Here is a 22,517-nt window from a genome sequence, read left to right on the forward strand (position 1 = left end):
TCTCTACTTAGTTTAGGAAAACAGGTTCCGGCTGGTTTTGGCAGTTCACTGCGTGCCTTAGGGATCCCTTCTCTCTGTCTCCCAGATGCTGGGATTGCAGGTAGCTGCAGGCCCACCTGGCTTGGTGTGTACACTGGGGCTTGGAGCTGCAGTCACTTTGCTTGCACAGTGAATGCTTTATCATCTATTGAGCCACCTGTCAAGCCCATAACGCTCACTTTTTAAATAAATCAAGATATCTTGCTTGCAACTCACCTCACTCAGGGAGAACAAATTAAAATCAAGACTACCACATGCACAGGATGGGTTACACTGATAACAAACCTGGGGTTGCCTTGGCAGTTATTACAGCAATATCATGTGTACAATTTCCCAACTGTCAGTCTTCTTGGAATATCCCAAGTGAACAAAATTTTCACAAACTTTTGAAACATCTGACATATACAATCTTAATCCATTTTAATCTGTACCACATACACCCAAGTCAAAGCTATAAAGAACTTCAGCAGACCGAAGTAGAAGAGGTGTATGACTTTTACTGTGATCCCAAGGACACATGCTTGAGACATTGCTACATTCTTTTCAACAATTAACGGCTTTGGCCTTTCCACTTTGCAGCCTCCATCTTCTTTTCCATGAGATTTACCTACTAAGCTTACTCTACAGGTTTAATGGGAAAAGGACTGAAATAACATAACCTCTTAAAAACAGTTAAGATGAAGACCCAGAGCAGGTCTTCTAGCTTAGACACTGTGTGCAAGGAGCCTTCCTTGTGGAATGCAGAAATAAAGCGTATCTCTCTTTGTTGCCAAAGGACTGCATGTAAGATTTGACCTAATGTTGCTGGCTACCTCCATCCAGAGATGATGTTACAATAAAAGGTGAAGCTTTTTGTGTTGTTGACAACCAGGGACAATCATTGCTCTGTTAAAACTGTACATGGGCTAAGACCTCTATGTTTAGAATGTTCTGGGAAAGGTGGTAAATGTAGGCAACAATGAAGCAGTTTGCCCAAAGGAGAAACCACAGCCAAAGCACTACAGAGCACTTAGCATTTTACAAAACTCCAAACTGTATAAGCAGGCACGATTTGTGGTTCATAAATTCCACCTGTCATTCCACCTAGTTAACCCTGACAGTTATTCCAATTCCCTCACTGATCTTCCAGATTCTATATTTTGGACATATTATGATCCAGTTCAAATACTGTTCCAAAACTAGAACAATTAAACCAGGAGCTTTCTATCAAGTAGATGTGCTGAGGAGGTCAGTAAGAACATACTTAAACTATTAACTTTCTTCTGTAAGTAAGAAATAAAACAACCCACCTGTCTGCTACATACATACTCTCGAGGACAGGGTATATAAAGAGCTCATCAAATTGCCTGGCATGTACAAGTTCTCAGTAAGTGTGACTATAATTACCATCATCAAAACAACCTAATATAAGGAAGTGCATGGCATAACCACCACGAGATCAATGTGCCAGTCACCAACTGTTTTCTACAATACGAAAATACAACAGGTCTACTTCTAAAAACTACTCCTGTGAAGTTACATACTTATTATAAAGTCACAGTATTGTTTACAATAGCAAAGTATGAGAAGAAACAGTATTCTTCAGTGGAGGATTAACGAAATTGCTAAGTAACTATGGTTCACTCTAACAGTGCTGCCAACGAAAGGAGAGATAGGGTAGGGTTAGGGTTTGCGATAGGGTTTGTGTTAGGGTTAGTGTTAAGGTTAGGGTATGGCTCGGGTTAGGGTTAGGTTATGATTATGGTTAGAGTTAGAGTTAGGACATGGAGCCAGGCTCATGACATTTTATTAAGTAATAAAATAAAAATGCAGGAGTGTGACATACTATCTGTGTTATTCAAATTGGGGGATTCAGGCTGGGTACTTGGCTCAGCAGTTAAGAGCCCCACTGATCTTGCAGAGGATTCAGGTTTACTAACTCCAGTCCCAGGGGATCTGACCCCTGCTTCTGACATCCACGGACACCAGGCACTCATGTAATGCACATACATACATGCAGGCCAAACACTTACACACATAAAGTAATAAAATAAATTTTAAAGATAAAAATTATGAGGGAAAGTTCTGTATTTTTATGAAAAAAATATTTCTGAAAGGATATATAAGAAATGTAATTTTGGAGCTTACAGCAAAAAAAATAAAGAGTATGAATAGAGATGAGAGAACATATTTTTAAGGTAATAATCTAAATTTTGTTTTGCTTTTGCTTAATGATAGGAGTATAAGTTCCATAGAGTACCAGCTTTTCCTCAATAGAGTCTTCTATTTATACTGCAAAACACTGGCCATGTGTGTGTGTGTGTGTTAGAAATGTATACACCGACAAAAGGAAAGCCAGGACTTTCATAGAGTCACATTTATTCTCTCTCTTCAGGCAAGCTCCAATCTCATACGAGGGGACATTAAGGACACAGTAAAAGGAAAGCCTGGGGTTGAGGGTGATGCTTAAAAGGAAGAAGAGGAAAAGAGGACAGCTCAGGGAAGATGGTAAGGCAGGGGCCATGTGTACTCTAGCATAGGGGCTCTTTCCTCCACACTTAAGTGTTGGTCTTTCTTCTGCCAACTCTGCATTATTAAGACGAGAAGGCTGAAAGGTAGAAAAAGAAGGATAGCTTTTTCTACTTTTTTCAGTTCATGTTTCACGTATAACCTTACCTCGATTTTTTTCAACACATCTGCCGAATTAGTGACTGAAGGATCTCTGTCTGCAGCTTTGGCTATTCGGGATTTTGGATCCCCTGCAAGGAAACAACCAGCTGTTAACAGATCTTCCACAGGAACAGCTGGGTCCCTCAACCAGACAGCCACATCATTTCCAGTACAAATTAAGCTCCTCCCACAAAATCACCACACCTCACTAAGCTCCAAAAAAATGGTAATCTCTTTACAAGGTGTTTTCGATGACTACAACCAAGTATATTTTAACTAAGTACTGAAATTGCAGTCTCACAATTAATTTCATTGGACACAAAATCTGCTATCTGGTGACTATAATAATATGTGGAGGCCCTGCAAAGCCCCCCCCTCACCCCCTAACCTCCCACCCCTGCTCTATTGGAGTAGAGTCCATTTTAACAAAACCAGTGCTAGGCTGGGGTGAAGCAAAGAGTAGTGCAGGGTAAATGTGCAGTGGCTAATGGTGCAGGCTAGGAAGGAGCTTGTCACAAGAGCTGTCTTCAGTGAAGATTAAAATACTTTGCTTGTCACTTCACATCCATGAAATGACATGTTTCAATAGCTTTAGAATCCATGATTGTTTTACTCTATGCAAAATATTTCATTTTTGGGTTATTCTAAAACAGCAGGGAATAAGTGTATTACTTCATATGAAGACTGCCAATTACCGAGGAATTGTTATAAGCTATAAAACTTTTTCACGATGAGGAGGAATGATAATTGAACCAACACCCAAAAAGAAAAAAAAAAAAAGAAAAAGAAAAGAAAAAAACAAAACAAGAACAACACAGAAAAACTCTAGCAAAGACTTGTGTTAAAGTTGAACATTGAACACAGAAGTAACCTCTAGACTGCTTGTACTCCAAGCACAATATCACATCTGAATAAGATCTCAGTAAATACTATAATATGGATGGCAACCGCTACTAGCTAAAAATATAATTTGTTCACACCACATAGTATTTTTCTCTAAGGACTTTGTATGAAATTTCATGATAAATACAACGATTAGATGAATACTACAAAAATTGATCAGCTGAATATACATATACATGGAAAAATTACTAATTTCATTTTAAAATATTTTATATTTGTGTGTGGGGGGAGAGAGAGAGAGAGGAAGAGAAAGGGAGGGGGAGTGACAGAATGAAATGTCAGCTCACTTGGAGTTGGAGTTAGACACTGAGAGAGACGGGGTGTGTGTGGGGGGGTGGGGGGGATGTGTGTGTGTGTACAAGAATGGAGTGTCAGGTCTCTTGGAGTTGGAATTACACAGAGAGAGAGAGAGAGAGAGAGAGAGAGAAAGAGAGAGAAAGAGAGAGAGAGAGAGAGAGAAAGAGAGAGAAAGTATTGGGCCAGACTAGACTGAGGTATCAGCTCTCTTGGAGTTGGAGTCACTTATGAGTCACTTGATGTGGGTGCTGGGATCTGAACTTTGGCCCTCTAATTGAGTAGGAAGGACTCGTAACCACCAAGTCTTCTTTTCGGGCCCATAGTTACTGATTTCCTTACTAAAATCGAAGAGTACCAGATTCTATACCACTCATCTTTCCTTATTTTGGTTTTAATACTTAACTCATGAACACACATTCACATTCAGGGGAGAAGTATCAAATCACCAATATTACAGAAAGATGATTTTTATCCTAAAATGTTGACATGAAAATTTCCCATAGTTAACGTCTTTTTCATATAGTGCACATCCTTGAACTTATCTCTTTCGGTATCTGTTAGAAGCTGCTTCCTCAACATACCTCTGCTACCTGAGAGTCCTCTGTCACTGTCTACTTTCATGTAGATCAATGGAGGCCATCACAAAAGGGAAGATAAAACTCAAAAACTATACTTCATACAATTAAAAATATTAGCCCAAACTGGTAAAGAAAATTTAATTGTTGATTTGTTTTTCAATAAATGGAAATCCTTACCAACAGAAGATAGTAGTAACATCTACAAATATTTTGCATTCAAGCTAAATAGACATGCACTTTAAATAAAATGGAAACACTCCCACCTTAAATATATATGTACCTATTTAATGTGTACTTTAAATATGTGCTCTTTGTTGTATGTTCATACTGACTATTAAAAGGGGCAGGGGGAAGGTTTCTCATGGTTGCTAACCACCTGTTGTCAGCATCTTTCCTTTCTCTCTTCATTCTGCACAGGAAGTCTCTGAAGACAGAACCAAGTTGGCTGTCTCCTGGTCAATAACCTCCCTTGTAGTTTGACGCAATCCAAACTGGATATAACCTCTCCAAGGATCCTAAAAAAAATATCTCCCCAAGAACAGGTGTGACTGACATTAAAACAAGATTGGAGTGGACATTAAAACAAGACCTGGAGAGATGGCTCAGTGGCTAAGAACTTGCTGCTCTTCCAGAGGACCAATGTCATAAAAGGTAGTTGGCTCCCAATAATCTCATAGAAATGGGACTATTAGGAGATGTGGATTTGTTGGAATAGGAATGGTCTTGTGGGTGGAAGTGTGTCTTTGTGAGGGCAGGCTTTGAGTCTCATATATGCTCAAGCTATACCCAGTGTCTCAGTTCACTTCCTGTTGAAAAGACGTGGGACTCTCAGCTACTTCTCCAGTACCAGATCTGCCTGCATGCCGTGTTGCACAACATGATTAAAATGAACTAAACTTCTAAAACTGTTAGTAAGCCACCCCAATTAAATATTTTCTTATGTAAGAGTTACCATGGTCATGGTGTGTCTTCACAGCAATAAAAATCCTAACTAAGACACCAGAATTCTGTTCCCAGCACCCACATCAGAAGGCTTATAGCCATCTGCAACTCCAGCTCCAGCTGACAATGCAATACCACTTTCTGGTCTCAGCCAGTACTTGCACGTAAGTGACAAATAAACTTAGGAATTCACACATACATATAAAAAAGAAAATTAAAAACTACAAGATTTTGAATCTTCAACTCCCTTGAGCAGTATTGTTCTGCCTGTGCGGAGGCACTCTCTCCTGCTGAACACATTCTGCTCTCCCAGCTTTGTCTTCCTCTCTTGTCTTCCCTTTCTTGTTGATTTAGTCTTCTCCACTATTTCTTTTAAGTTCTGCAATTCCTTTATGTTCAGCCCGTGGCCCTGCTCTCTTTTGATAATCTAATTTTCCCACGACTATTTTATCAGTTCTCCTGATCTCTAGGTTCCTTCCTGTGCTGATGAGCACAGTTTCTCTTCACAGACCCATACCACTCCATCGCCACAGTCAACACTCTAGGGGTATCTCAAAATACCAACAAATACCAAGTCTCAACCAAACCTGGGAATTCACCTACCAACATGTCTTTCTCCAAACCCTTCCCAATACAAACCCCAGTAAGCACCCAACCACCTTCAATGGCCACTCCAGACACACTTTCTTGAAACCTTCCCCAGACTTCCCCAAAAGACATATGGTTTTGTTTTGCATCTTGTTGCTTGTATGTGAGTGTGTGTGAGCCATGGGTGCTCACTTGGAGGCCAACAGTCACTGGCCTGCATAGCACACTCTCTTATTTTGGGGGATAGTGTCTCACTGGTCCCGGAGTTCATGGGGGTCTTCCCAGGTGCCTGCAACTGTGCTGAACATTTTTATGTAGGTGACAGAGATCTGAACTGGGGTAATCCATGCTTGAGAAGCAAGTACTTAACTGACTGAGCCATCTCCCTGGCCCCTTTCAGATTTTTCCTCCACCTAATTACAAACTCCAAGACACAAGGGCAGTCCTACCTACATGGGCTCTGTTCATTGTGGCACAGTGACTGCCAAAATAGCAGACACTCAATTATTTATTGACTGGAATTAATAAAGAACAAATATAAAAATATATATTTGGTACCCTTTTATCTAAGATAAAATTCTATTTTATCAGCTCCTCAATGTTTCCTAGTGAGTTATATCTTTCTTTTTTTGTATTAAATAGTTTATTAATTCTTTGAAAATTATGCATCTATACAATATAGTTTGTTCCTACTCATCCTCCCTCCTCCTATTAACTCCTTCCACTCTCCTTCCCAGCTTTAAGTCCTTATTTTTTCATTAATCCACTGACTCAAGTCAAGACCTATTGGTGGCCACACTGTTAAAGAAAACTGACTCTCCTCCCCCAACCGCCAACAACTAACTGTCAACGAGATGAAATCAAGAAGGTCCAAATGTCAACAGCAACCAAGCTCCAGTACAATAATCAACATGCCAGACATACTTCAGGAGAAAGACTTCATAGTCCTGAGGAGAGCTGCAGGTTGACTTCTGTATTAATAGAGCTTAAGCAACAATCATTTCCACCCTGGACTAAGTCATGTTAGTCAGCATACCTTTCTTGCATTTTTTCCTCGGCATCATCTCTCTGGGAAGTCTTCTCCAGTCTGTGTGTATAAAGGAAAGAATAAAAAATTTCAGTTTCCTGGGTGTCTCTGGACCTAATTGATTAAAGAACAGGTTTAATGGCAGCTGCTCTGGCAAAGATAGCGAAATTTCCCAGAGTCTGATTGTACAGATTTAGCCTGGACCATAACAAAACAAATATAAAAAGAATGCACAGTAACACAGTTTCTCCTGTGAAGAAAAACAGCTTTGAAATGTTGCAATAAAGAGTCTTGGAAAGACATCTTATGCAAATTTCTGATGGATGTTAAGATCACAACTGTTTTTGGTAGATATTATTTGGCTACTTTGTATTTTGTAAGTTGTAACATTGTTTTCAAAAGTTAAGGGATGTAATCAAACCCAATACATATAACACAATTTTAATAATGATCTGAAATTTTTCAATTAACAATACTACTGGTTGTGAACATGTAAATTCTCTCCAATAAATGACTTTCAGTTGTAATAACTAAACAATTCCTTTATTTATTTTCTTCAAATTGTGAGGAGGGTGTTAGTAATTGAATTTGGGGCCTCATAGAGCCTTATTTATGCTAGGCAAATATTTTATAATCCTTACCCCATTTTTAGTTTTTAATAATAGAAATAGATATAAAACTGAAACTATGTAAATACAAGTTTAAAAGGACTAGAGAGATGGCTCAGTGGTAAGAGCACTTGTTTTTCCAGAGGACCTGAGTTCAGTTTCCAGCACCCAGGGTAGGTGGTTCACAGCCATATGTAACTCTAGCTCTAGGAGATCTAAAGCCCTCTTCTGGCCTCCTCAGACACCTACACACACACATGTGGTGTAAACATACACACATACACAGAGTAACAATTTTTGAAATACTCAAAAAAGATATAAAGATATTGGCTGCTAATAAAGAAATGCCAGGGTATTTATACAAACTTGCACCATTTTACCTGTGGTGATAAATTTTGCTTTGAGTATATTTGAGTTTCAAACTTAGACCATGAGAAAGTATGTAAAAAGGATGATTTGGGAGAGGATTTCCACCCTCTCCCTACATCTTAAGATCAACAGGAAAAACACCCACTCTGCCCTTGAAAGTGATGATGTAGTTGATGGTGTCTGCACATTTTCCTAAAGGCAGTTTCTATAAACATTACTGTCAGAGACACAAAAGGATGAAAGCGTAAGTGACAGCAGTTTTTGTAAGAAACCCTGATGGGTTATTTTGTTTCTATGGCAACTATTTTCTGTTTACAAAATAAACTGGTTGAATGACATTTCCTCTAAAGCCCCTCCATCTTGTCGATTGTAATACTTCTGAATGCTAACAGAAGCCATCCATTTGTTCCTATTGAAACAGTATATTAGCAGCTAAAACTTGCCCATGTGTCCTCGAATAACAGAAAGCTTTACTCAGGAGCTTGGTTTAAAATATCCTTCAAGTTGGGCATTGACTTTCTCCTTAAAAAGTCTCAAATCTTGGGTTGGGGATGCACCTCATTTGGTAAGAGTGCCCGCATACCATGGAGGGACCTTACACTCAACATCCAGCACCACAGAGAACTGGGTGTGATGAAGCAGGCCAGCAGAGGACACAGAAGGGTCAAAGGTCAGCCTGGGATACATGAGACCCTGTCAACAAAGCCTACATCTAAAAGACTGGGCTGGCTGAGAATCAGGAGTTCTAGGCTGGCACTGACTATATAGGGTAAAGGGTATCTCAACAAACAAGAAAACTTTAAAATCAACTAGAAACTAAGAACCAAGTGTTTTTTGTATTACAAATTAAAGTTGTGATTGTGGCTAATGAAAATCTAACTAGCAAGTCCTATTCATACATACTACATACATACACACACACACACACACACACACACACACACACACACACAGATCATATATTTTATAGGTATAATATATATAGTATATTTTACATGTAATATATATATATATACACACATATATACATATATATATTACAAAACACACTTCAGTACATTCTGTTTACAGTGTAAAAATCTTTCTTCTTAGTTTCCAAGTGATTTTCATTATTATTATTTTATTTTCATTTATTATTTTCATCATTATTAATTACAGCAAGGAAAAAAAGACTACTTTCTTACAGTTAAAAACAAAACATCTAAGAACTCACTACATTTTTGTGTAATAGGAAAGGGGTCTTTAAGAAGTACTTTAAGGGGCTGAAGAGGAAGCTCAGTGTTAAGAGCTCTTGCTTCCCATCCAAAGTTCAGCTTCAAGCCCCAGCAGGGAGCTGGAAACCAACTAGCACTCCTGTGATGAGAGCTCCAGGGTATCTGACTCCTTCTTCTGGTCTTCATGGAGCCCTCACAAACATGGCATAGACACACACACACATCCATTAATAAAACTAAGATGAAATATTTTTAAAAAGTATTTTAACATGGTCTGTTTTATAATACCTGGTATCCATTCTTCTTTGTATACCTTCATATATCGTTTACTATACCTTTCAATATCATCTAGGGTGAAAGAAGAAAAAGCATTCATTAGAAGAATAAAAACATAAGCCTTTCTTTAAAATAGCTTACGCCACCAGATAAATCTTTTGTTTTCATATATTCCCTACATTTGTATATAACATATGTAACGGAACCAATACTGACAAGTTCAATTGATTAATATGGTTACAAATGTGGCAAGAGCAAGCGTGGGGTAGGCAGAGACATCAGCCTTGAACCTGGTTCACAGAATGAGACAGTCTGCCTAGCCTGTGAGAATCTTCACAGAAGTTCAGAGTCACATCAGGAAGCCACTCCCATACAAAGGTAGAAATATACTCAGTGTTTTCTGTTCTTGCATTCCTTGCCTCCTATCTAACTGTGTCTCACTGTGGTACATCGATACCGTAGTGGAACGGAGGGCTAATGGCTCACCTCTAGTGTTTCCTATACACAAAATCAGACTGTGAGGTTCCTCAGCACCTCACAACAGGGAGGAAGGCTAGAGATAAGAAGGCAGAGTGTGGTGAGAAGTTACTTGTTGGGGAATCAAGTGTGTCAGCTATAAGCCTTCTACAAACTACTTAAAGCTCTATAGATACCACCTGAACTTGCCAGCGTCAGCTGAGCTACAGCTGTGTCTTGCTTCTGCTTGGTCAGCTTTGCCAGACAACCCCGAAAATAACCCTACCCTTTCCATAAGCAACACAAGTTGGTAAAGAGAACCATGACACAGACATTTGAAAGCATGGCTCACCATAAAAAGGGGCTCAGGTAGCAATAAAATGACTCATAATGACATTCTGCTATACAAATAGATCAATACCTCACTCAACCCACACTAGAGAAGTCTCATCTTGAAGTAAGTAAGAATTAGAGACCCATATCAGGGCAAAGTGAGAGACAGACAAGTGTGTGAGCACGCGCGCGCGCGCGCGCACACACACACACACACACACACACACACACACACAGAGGAACGCTCAGGCCTGAATGGGATGTCTTCATGAAAGTCCTCTCCTCAGGCTCAGAGATAAGAAAAGAAGGTCGCACAGTCGGAAGAACCAGAGCTGACGGATAAGTCGAAGCAAACAATGTTTTAACAGGACTGATGCACACGCGAACTCACAGAGACTGTGGCAGCACATAGAGGGCTACCCAGGTTCAAGACACATGGGGTTCCAGGCCTAGGAGTGGGAAGTGGACACAGGATCCCAGCCCTAACCAAGAAAATATTTAGAATTGCTATCCACTGGCAAAGGGAAAATCAATTTTCTCCTGTTCCTTCTTTGTCATTAGGTATACTGATCATACTCCAAAGCAGCCCCAATGCCCAGGAGTGATTGGACAAAACAAAAAGCCTGCCTACAGATTCTGTATGAGCCTTGCCTTTGTCCAGCACCTCCATGTCACATGCTCAGTCATCAATGGCAGCACCACAGTGCCAGTACACAGGGTTAGGTAGTGTCTGTGGTTTCAGGCATGCTTTGGGGGATGTGTTGGAAGATACTACTCATTGTTAGAGAGGAGACCGCTGTGCCGTGTTTGCTTCTACACATACATATAAATGCCTGCATATATTTAAAACTGTATTTGAACCACAGTGCTTTTTCAACCATACCACACCATATCAGGAAAGAGGAGCAGAGAGAATGATAAGAAGAGTTTTTACTTCTATCTATTTGGAAAATCCTATATAGAATTTTCTTATGGGATTAAGCAAGTAAGCAAGTATCTTTTTAAATTTTATTACATATTTATCAAGGATAAAGTGCCCCCTTGGTCCCACAGACTAAAACCACTTCTTAATGACTGTGGCGATTGCATGAAAATGGCCTGATAGGCTCATATGTTTGAATGCTTGGTCCCCAGTTGATGGGACTCTGGAAAGGTGTGGCCTTGTTGGAGGAGGAGGTATGCCACTGGGGATGGACTCTGAGCTTTCCAAGGCCCACTTGAGCTCTCTGCTACTGCTTCAGTGTCATTCCTGCCTGCCACCGCACTGACCATGACCTAACTCTCTGAAACTGTGAGCAAGCCTCCAATTACATGCTTTCTTGTAAAAGCTGCCTTGCTCATGGTGTCGTCTCACAGCAATAGAACAGTCACTAAAACAATGACCCTACCTGAAAGAAAGACTCATAACTGCCTGAATGAGCTGGTATATTTCTCAGTTAGACATGTATTTTAATGAATAAACTGCATTGGCTAAACATTTTTTTTTAATCTAAGGAAAAGTCTAATTTTAGTAGAATTAAAATATACCATGCGTTGCTAATTTCTAAAATAAAAAATGAGTACTGATTGGTTTTTAAAACATAAAATTTGATTTTATTTTTAAATCCAGACAAAAGCATGCAACAAAATCAAGAAAATTTAAAAATAAAAATCCTTTCCTGTTGAGGGAAAATTTATCAAATCATTCTATATGCTCAAGCACATAAGTTATCAAGATTAAACTTGGGCAACATGCTTCTTAAGAAGACATGTAATACTATCATCTATATACTTCCTTTTTGACTCAGCCAATGTAAGACTCTTAGAAAGAAATAAAAAAAAAAAAAAAAAAAGAACAGCTTTAATACTAATGGCATGAGCTGGTACTATATGAATTTCTCATGTTTTAATGATGTTGTTCCAAGAACTCAAAGATGATATTGATCTCTCTAACAATCAATACATTTTTATTGTGCTTGAGAACTACTCACGAGCAGCCTCACTTCCTCTATAACCACTTTCCCTTTCTTGTCTGAGCTGCTGAGCCTTCCCAAAGTGTAATTCGTCCTGTCTACCCTCAGCATCAAGAATGAACACATTTTATACTTTACGTCATCAGAATATAAGCAATAAACCAAAAATCAAGGCTTTTAAAGTTTTATAGCCTAAACTGTCAATAATCAGAGGCATCCATAAAAAGTTATGTACTGTGGTAATAATCACAGCATTGCAAAGCTAAACAAACAAACAAAAAAAATGGAAAAAACACTTCACTCTATCAGCAGGAATTAGTGATAATTAGTGTATTATCCACATAATGGAATAACATAACCATTAGATTGTATTTTCTAAGACTTCTAAGAATATTTTAAAAGGTATATTACTGCATTGTAAGAAGACACAAAGTATTATGGATAAGTTTGCAGAGAGAAACTCATGGAAGAGAAACATACAATAAAATATAAACGTTGCCCTTTTTGATTTCTGATAAGTAATTTTTTTCAAGTTGGTGGTACACACTGTTTCCTCCATTAACACTAAATCGCCTCCTCCAGGGCATAATACATACCTTGCTTTTCCGCAGGTGTTTCAATAAAATAAGGCATGCGTTTCACCGTCTCTCTCAGCTCTTGCTTCAAGGCCAGCATGTAATCCTCATCTTCTCCTGTTTTCAGGGGCACTGCTTTGTAATCTGTATCCTGTTCAAATTAAGAAACCAGGCCTATTTAAATAAACTAAGAATTTTAGTATTTCTCTTATCCAGGACAATGTTGCTCTTACTGAAAGATTACTCTTCGTTAGCACTACACTTCATAATCAACTAGGAAGCTCTTGAGTGTCTACACAGGTGAGGTTGTTCACTCTTTAATCTCAGCACTTGGGATGCTATGGCAGAATACTGCTTCCAACTCAATGCAAGCCTGGGCTATAAAGTGAGTTCCAGGACAGAACAGGCTACAATGTAAAACTCTGCCTCAAAATTTTAAAGATAACAAGCTAATAAGATGTTGAACTCTATAATCTAGCTATTTAGCCCATTTTCCTACTTTATTCTCATTTTAGGAAAAAGATTCCACACATTCAATATTTATATGCATGTGCTGGTATGAATATATATTCATTAAAAAGTGGGCTCCCAGCACACATGCATATGGTTGAGAGGGTAAAGGTATAGTACATTTCCAAAGACAGATTCTGAATTTACTCAGGCATTCCAAAACTATTTCTTGAGCAGTTACTGTGTACTAGACAACAGAACTTACATCTTGGGGAAGGAACACATAATTAAATAAACAAGAGGTACAATAAATTTCAGATCATAAAAACAAATACAGAAAGGACACAGGACATGACATGGCAGTTGGTGTAACACAAATAATAAAAACTCAGAGACAGATATTGGGATTCAAGCTGGAGATCAGAAAAGCAAGGCAGCCGAGCTATCAGAGGGCTCTTACCTCTACCATATTGTCCTCAATATGGCTGAAAACTAATTCCTAGAATACAGCATGAGACACTTGAGTTCCTATCTTATATACCCCTCTAGTGCTGGGATTAAAGGTGTGAGCTCTGTTTCTCTTTTAGGCTGATTCACTCTCATGTAACCTATGGTGGCTTTGAACTCACAGAGATACGTCAGCCTCTGTCTCCTGAGTCCTGGGATTAAAGGTATGTGCCACCACTGCCTGGCCTCTATGGCTGTGGCTGGCTTTGCATTCTGATCTCTAGGTAAGCTTTAATAGATCATAAACAATGTATCACCACAGGTTGGTGGTGGCCAATTTGCACAAGGTAAGCATGTATATAGCCTCTTGTGGAAGTCATGTTTGGACAGTGATAAGGACAAAATCAATCAACTGTTCATGCAAAGAAAACAGGTAGGGATCCAGCAGGAACAAAGACCAGAGAGGGGAAGGGATCCAGCCCAGCTGGGACTTGAGAGAGACAGTGATGAGGAAAGATTAGCGACATGAAAGAAGGCCAGGGCAGGAACAGCCTTCTAGCCAATAAGTTAGTTTTACCCCCCGCAACACACACAAAAGTGATGCTATGAGCTTTCTTTCCCACTGTTTAGAGCTAATCTCACACCCAGTGGCCTTATTTTGAGGGTAATCACTATAAATGAATATTATGCCCATACCTGAGATACTTGTTTTCAAGTTTATTTGAGTATTAAAGGTAAAATATGAAAAGCAATATAGGGCACAGGTGCTATGAAAGAAGGAAGGGGGTCCCTTCAAGTAGGAAGGGGAGGGGAGGGTCCTATAGAGGGAGAGGGAGGAAAGAGAGATAAATGACACTAAGGATGCTTGAAAAAGCCATAGGGAAACATTATTTATAACATAAGATTGTATATATGTGTATATGAACATATAGTTTAAATGGAGTTATAGTAACCAGAATAATAATGGTCCCCAAGATGCACCCCAAATAATGTAGGCTATTGCCACTGCCCTTCTCTGCCTCTAGCACTTTGAAGGACCTGGGGGCATCACCCGGAAGCCCCCTCCCTGAGGATTTGCTCCTGTGTACTGGAGGGCGCTATGTGAGCTGTCAAAGGAGAAAAGCAATCAGTAGTCCCACCCAGCTGTAAAGTCCATCAACAACAGTGACTGGCCAAGCAGCAACACACCCCAGTGGTGCAAATAAATGGCTCTTTCAACTTGGGGGTAACCAATAGCTGTCCAACTGGACATAAGGCCCCATTCAATAGGGGGAAATTCATCCCTGATACTGCAAACCCAGCCAACTACTCATAGCTGAAGATGTTCCAGACCCTAGAGAAAACCTACTATTGTCAGTACCCTTGACTAATATAATTCCTAACTGTATTCTAAACACAATTATCCTTACACCCACAGGTAGATGTAGTTCTCCGCACAGGAGCTTCTTTCTGTAGCACACAGAGGCACTTATAAAGATCCACAACTGTTCAAAATGCAGCATAAGAGACCCTGGGGTGCCCATCAAAAGCAAAATCTCTACACCTAAACCTCGGGGGACATCACAAAAGAGTGTGTGGAAAGATGCAGGAGCCAGAATATTAGAATATGTGATGTGTGACAGTCTTCTAGACACGACAGAAGTCGCATCCCTGAAATCTCAACAGTGTGGTGGGTCAAGACAGATCTGCAAATTGACAACAGTTCACATGCCAAGGTGATGGGCATATTCCAAAACCCCTCCTCCTACTCCAGTTCTAGACAAAGAGCTACGGTCAACCAATTGCTGCTGAGAGAGGTAAAATCAGTTTTCTCCAATAACAAGGCCTCTACTAGGTTATTTAATGTCTAGTAGTCAGCCCTAACCCGTGTGTGTGTGTGTATGTGTATACATTTTATATATACATTATTGTACATATAAAGTGCATACATGTAACAACAAAATTATAGAAGTCATGAATTTGAGAAGGAGTAAGGAGGATATGGGAAGAGTTGGAGGAGACAAAACAATTTAAGTATAATATTCATGTATACAATTATCGTAAAATCCAAAATATTTCATTTTTTAAAAAGTATCTCTCTTTCTATGAGTGTCTAGACAAGGACCCATCTGTCCAGAGTTCTCTACTGCCACAGTCCTTCAACAAGGGACTTCTCCATATGAAACAGGAAAGGTTAACAGAGGGAATTAATTAAGAGGCTCTTGTACCTGTGAATGCTCAGCTTTGAGCAGCAGCCAGGACCCATCTGGAAATTTAAGCTACTGTTTTCAATTGAAACATCAGCTGTTATGTCATGTCATTAAGTTTAGAAGCAATCCCTAAAGTAGCAGAAATGTTTCTGTTCTGAGAAATTAGCAAAATGCAATGCTAATGAGATAAAACAATGATACAACAGCAATAAACTTGAATGAGACAAAAGGGGTATACTAATAAGGAGAAAACTTATTTTTTATAAATACAAATTATGAAGAAAATCACTGAGTGGATACATCAGGGGGCATCATAAAACTACTTAAAATATTATTTTGGTAGTTAGAGTATATTAACACCAGTAGAAGACACAACGATTTCAAATAATTTTTAGTTCACACAGTACTCATTATGTTGGTAGAAATGTGTATACTGTTTTGTTCTCTGTATTTGAACCAGATGTTTTAGTACAAGGGAGATGCAACATAGTCTTTTATTCTTAGACATGAGGATATCATGGTAGTACCATATATTTAAGCCCTAAATCCCCAAAACATGCAAAGATCCTTTGTGAAAACTGAGCTGTCATTGCACTTACAGGAAACAGTGGTGGTGGCTTCAACACAACATCAGGCAACTTTTCCCCTCTGCTGAAGCCAACAGCTTCAATATTAAAGGTGTAGGCAGCACGCCCTCTTCCTTTATTTCCAGCCATCAGAACCAATTATAGTAAAGGTGTGGACAAACCCTGAAAGATGGGGTTAAAATGGTAAATTTACTGAATTCTACGAAAAAGAAAATTAGCATTTTAAAGCAAAATTTAAGACTCTAGCCCTTATATAGCATGGCTGATTTAAGATACTTTTGTACTGGGTACAGGGATGTACGCCGAAGAATAGGCATAAAGATTAGAAGAGCCCACCAGGACAGAGGACTTCCAGGCACAACAGGACTGCAACAAATCACAGAGACAGGCAGTACACACAGCCTGCACAGGTTCAAGTTAGATGGGGCTCCCAGCACTGACAGGGAAGTAGAAACAAGCTTCCACCTGTAACAAAGAAACCAAGTAGATACAGGCCCCCACCCCTAACCCAGCAACACTTGACAATACATTTGATACATGCTTGCAAAGAAAAAATAAGTTTTCTTCAGTGGAGTTTCCCTGGGTATATTAACATTTCTGGGTAGGCCCCATGCCCAGGAGTAGTTGGACAATACAAAATAAACTCAATGGTAATGTTTTTTAAACTTTTGTTTCATACTTCTCTGTTAAGTTTTATTTAGCTGGTCTTCAGCTTGTATATCTGGCTTCCACTTTTGTGAAGGGTTTCTGGTCTGTGTTTCTTGGTTTTGCTTGTTTAATTTTGTTTTTTTAAAGAGAGGGAGAAAGAGCCAGGATGCTGGTTGTGCAAGCTTTTAACCCTAGCACTTGGGAGGCAGAGGCAGGCAGATCTCTGTGAGTTCCAGGCCAGCCTGGTCTACAGAGTTCCAAGACAGCCAGGACTACATAGTGAAAGCCTGTCTTGAAAAAGAGAGAAAGAAAGAAAGAAAGAAAGAAAGAAAGAAAGAAAGAAAGAAAGAAAGAAAGAAAGAAAGAAAGAAAGAAAGGGCATGGAGTTGGATGCATGGAGAAGATCTAGTAGGAGCTGGAGAAGGTAGGAAATGTCATTAGAATACATTGTATGAAAGTTTTTTTTTTTAATTAAGAAGAAATGTGTGTAGGAACAAGTGACCAAGATAGCTGAACTGTTCACATGCCATTCCTGTGTAGAAATGGGGACTAAAGGTCACAGCTCCTTCACTCAGGTCCTCAGGACAGGGCTGACCCTGGGTCTTTTTTGAGATGGTGCCTGAAATACTCAGGCAACTGACAGGGTTCCTTCTATCTCTCTATGGTCGGATAACAGGCTCTCAGATAGAAGGAAGAGAAGGAGAAGTGTGTGAGCGTATGCATGTGTGTGGAAGGGGTGCATTCTCCTATGCAGGCATGTGTGAAAGGAGGAGGTTGACATCACCGTTGAACATCTTAATTAATTGCTTCTCTATCTTATTTGAGGCAACATCTCTCACCGAACCTAGAGCTTGAGCCTGGCTCGCCAGTAAACCCCAGTGGTCTATTGCCCAGCACCATGGTTAGAGACATGTACCACTAGCATGCAAAGGCCCGATTCTTTAACTATGGGCTGTGGTCCTTTATGGGGTTGTAGAACTGTAGGTATCCAAAAAACTTGGCAATAATAAAAGGTTTCTGAATGAGCAACAACCAAAGATGTATTTAAAATGTAGTATGTAATGAATCCTCACCTGGTATCACTGCAGCCTTATAACTGAAGGAAAAACATGCACACTTGGCATCATACAGGCCTTCCCCCCACACAATGCAGCCAGCCACTGCCTGAGATACCTCAGCTCAGACGCACAACTACTGTGTGCTATAAACTGCAGTGAGTCTTTTGCTTTTATAGAAACATAAGGAAGACAAAGACTTTCAAGATTTTACAAAGACTTCTGTTTTCCGAGTCACTATTCAGTATGCATCAAACAAAACAAAACAAAACAACAACAAAAACCCCAACCCAGTAGATTGCATTGCTACAAAGTTTGATTTTAAATCCTGCTACTTGAATTGCTAACTTGATGTTCATAAAAACTTGTTTAATGGGTCCAGGCTTGGGATCACGACAGAATTTCCAATAATTTCAGAAAAGGCTCTAAGACATTTCTGCCAGTTTGTTTTCCAGGTGTGAAACGATTCTTATAGCACTAATGATTATGATTATAAAATTAAACTACAGAGAAACTCTGAAAATCTCTGAACATGCTTTACTTCCTACAATATCAACCAACAACTCAGCAAGATTTAGTTCTTCCAGCACAGGACCAACCCAGACCCCCAAACATGGGTCTCAGTTAGAAGGCCTGGGAGGTCTAAGGGACCTCTGACAGTGGAACCAGGATGTATCCCCGGCACACGAAAAAACTTCGAAACCCCATTCCCCATGGAGGGATACTCCCTTAGCCTAGAGACACAGGGGGGCCTAGGCCCAGCCCCAAATAACTTGACAGATTTTGATGATCCCTCATGGAAGGCCTCACCCTCCCTGGGGAGTGGATGGGGGATGGGATGTAGGTGTCTGTGGGGGACATGGGAGGATGGGAGGGAGAGGGAACTGCAATCGATATGTAAAATAAGAAAAAATATTAAATAAAAAAGTTTAGTTCTTCACACAACCACATCAACTTAGTAGTAGTCATATTTGCTTCTTTCTTAACAAATGGTAAAAGTATATGTATGCCAAGTGTTTCAAAATGAATTTGTGGTTACCAGTAAGTGTATAATATGTATACATATGCTTGCACATCCATATACCTGAGGTTGTATGCATTTATGATTACCAGTAAGTGTGTAATATATACACATATATTTGCATAACTATATATCTGGGGTTGTATAAAATTTCTCAGGTAAATAGGGGTCAATGAGTGGCAAAAGTTTAAGAGGCCCTACTCCAAAGTGTTGGACCTGGGGTGGCTTTTTCTGTGGAGTTCCATGTTCAACTGTGGTGACTACGAAAATGCATATTCCTGCCACTCTCACACTGCTATGTAATAGTGACTAGCATTTAACCCTGAGTGTCCAGAAGACTGATTTGATCTTGTAACCACTGAAGACTGGAGGAACTTTCACTTCTGCCTGCCTCGTGCAAATTCCTTTCTGCGGATCACATGGGCAACAGTATTTCCCACAGCTGCTGATTTCAAACCAGGTCTCTTGTCAGGGTGTAAAGACTTAGTCTTGTGGTTTTGTGACATTAATGATAAGGAAAGGCCTCCAAAAATAAACAAGGGGTAGCTACTTCTTTATGTTTTCTGATTATACTATAATAACCTGGTCCAAAAGCCTGGAAATCTAAGCTCCCTTCATTATGGGGTCAACATAAAAACAATTTTTGGCTGAGAGAAGGTGGCATGGGCCTTTAATCCCAACATTCAGGAGGCAGAGACAGGTGGATCTCTGTGAGTACAAGGCTAGCTTGGTCTACTGAGTGAATTCCAGGACTCCAAAGCTACAGAGAAACCCTGTCTTGGAAAACAAACAAACAAACAAAAACCAATTTTCAACCCTAGCCCTCATTTTCTAATGTCTTGGGTAGCTTGGGCTTCTAAACAGTGCAGTCAACAGCAGTCTCACTTAGGTAACTGTTGAAAATGAAAACTGTAGGGTCTTACTGAAAAGAAAAAGGGAATGGGGAGAAGATAGAGAAGGGGAGAGGAATGAGAGGCAGGCAGTCACACCCCGTAGGATAGGCTTCGGTCTGTAGTTACGTTTGAGTTCTAAGGAGGCCACTAGGTAGCTTTAATGCATGTGAAACTATCCACCAAATTACTTGGCATGAACATTAGGTAAAAGTGGTCTGAAAACCTACCTTCCTTCTTTCTTTCCTTCTTTCCTTCCAAGATTTACTTATTATACAGTGTTCCACCTCCATGTATGCATGTAAGCCAGAAGCAGGTACAAGATCTTATGATAGATGGTTCTGAACTACCATGTGGTTGCTGGGAGTTGAACTCAGGACCTCTGGAAGAACAGCCAGTGATCTTAACCTCTGAGCCATCTCTCCAGTCCCTGAAAAACTTTCTATTGACTATAATACAGAGCATGTGTTGGAACTTCTGGGAGGATCCTCTAGGGGAGTCTACCAGCTCAGTAGTTCAGTTAACACATGGCTAATAAGCTAACAGCATGTCCATAAGCCCCACCTCTAAGGCTTGAATTTATTAATTATCCTCAGTGACTTTTGTTTTTAAACTGATTTTGGTTTTTCAAACTTTGAAAAAAAAAATACTGTGAACTGACACACATCTAGAATGCAGAATGCCATAGGCCAGCCTGTTAATTTATTTACAAGAAATAAGCAGTATCAAATCACTGTACATTTTAAAGGCTCTGTGGATGCCAATGTTAATGATCTCACATCTAGGGCTGTCGCTATACACAGTAAAATGAAATCTGTGGTGAAATATAGTTTCCTCTCTTATGTGAATCCCTCAAGCAGCAGAGCCTTTGACTTACTATAAAGGCTGATGCCAAGAACATTTTCAGAAACAATTTCCTACTACACATTTTGTAAATGTATCATTATACATCTGTCATCTACATACTTGACATTTTCCTACATAAGTGCCTGAACATTAAGAAATGATTATTTAATACTGTTACTGTCACTGCAAAGTACAACTGTGATCTTTTTTCCTTCAACTCACCTTTGTGATACTATGTGTACACACACACACACACACACACACACACAGGACAGACAGCTTAATGAGAAAATACAATGCAAACCACTGTGGGAGTCAGTGTGGAGGTCTCTCAAAAGAACTTCAGTATGCACCAATTACAACCTCCTAGACACACACCCAGAGGACTATCACAGAGATACTTCACATCCGTGCTTAGAACACGTCTATTCACAGTAGCAAGAACTTGGAACTAGCTCAGCTGCCCATCAACAGCTGAGCTGTCCATCCACAAGGAATGGATAATGAAAATGCAGTATATATGCACAATGGAAATATATTCAGCCATAAAGAAAAATAAAATAAAATATAAGGGAAATATATAGTACTGGAAAATGCTTACGTTAATTGAGGTAGCCCAGGACAGGAAAGATTAATGTCGTCTATAGTCTGGTGTGCAGATCTTGGCTTCTGATTTTTCCATGTATGTGTATTTGTGTGACAGTAAGTTGTCAGAGGTCAGGAAACTGGAAAGGGGTCCATGACGCAAGAAGAAAGGAAGCCTTAAGGGAGAGGAGTGTGATAGAAGAACACATGTGCAGTAGTGGGAGGGGAGAGGAAGGAGTGAAGAGTTTGGAGCAGGAGAGGTGTTTGAAGGACCAGCCAAAACTAAGTATGAATGAAAATACTACAAGGAAAAGTCCCTGCTAATTTGTGAGCTAATTAACATTTTTTTTTACACACATGCAAAACTGTTACAGTCCTTTACTATCACTTTTTATGTAATCAGCATCTAAATTTCCTCACTTACCACATAAGTGAGTTTATAGTTCTTTTGTTCAAGACACAAACTTCACATGGCAGTTGGGATGACGTCTCTTCCATTTCCTTCCGGCTGCAAAGCTTCCCCTGCTCTGTTTTCCTTACTACTTGTTTATGGAAAAGGTCTCAGTCCTATAAAGTGCTCATCACCAGAACATGAAGGTCCAAGCAAACACTCATAATCTGATGCAGTTGGTCTTGAGCGGGGCCTAAGGACTTTCTACCACATGTTCCCAGAGACTTCACTGCAGCTGAGTACAACTCAAAATTAGCAATATCTTTCCACACTCTTGTGTTCGAAAGATCACCTACCTAGGTAGTTTAATACATTCCTCAGACCACTAATTCCAATGAACAGGTAGATTAAGAGGCTTCCTCAGATTCTGACTGACTTTCATTGCCAGGGTATTTAAGAAATATTCTGTTTTTTTCATTGACCTCTCTTTTCGTGGTAATCAGATGGTCCCTGAATTAGTTACTATGTCTTGCTTAGTATAGGATAGTCATCAGTTTCACCCATTGTCTACTATTTCACTACAGAGTACAAGATGGTGATAT

At 39.6% G+C, this 22,517-nt stretch overlaps 1 protein-coding gene across 1 annotated transcript in view; it reads right to left on the minus strand.

Annotated features, from left to right (window-relative positions):
* Polr3g (RNA polymerase III subunit G) overlaps positions 1-22,517 on the minus strand; it is a 33,313-nt gene that overhangs the window by 6,684 nt on the left and 4,112 nt on the right. The window contains exons 2-6 of the mRNA XM_051182796.1: positions 16,492-16,641; positions 12,828-12,957; positions 9,503-9,562; positions 7,033-7,083; positions 2,695-2,777 (exon numbers count right to left, since the gene is read on the minus strand). Of these exons, the coding sequence (XP_051038753.1) occupies positions 2,695-2,777; positions 7,033-7,083; positions 9,503-9,562; positions 12,828-12,957; positions 16,492-16,608 (441 nt within the window). The 5' untranslated portion in view covers positions 16,609-16,641. The remainder of the gene's footprint in view (positions 1-2,694; positions 2,778-7,032; positions 7,084-9,502; positions 9,563-12,827; positions 12,958-16,491; positions 16,642-22,517) is intronic.

This window comes from Phodopus roborovskii, unplaced genomic scaffold (assembly GCF_943737965.1).
Source record: "Phodopus roborovskii unplaced genomic scaffold, PHOROB, whole genome shotgun sequence".
Taxonomy (NCBI): Eukaryota; Metazoa; Chordata; class Mammalia; order Rodentia; family Cricetidae; genus Phodopus; species Phodopus roborovskii.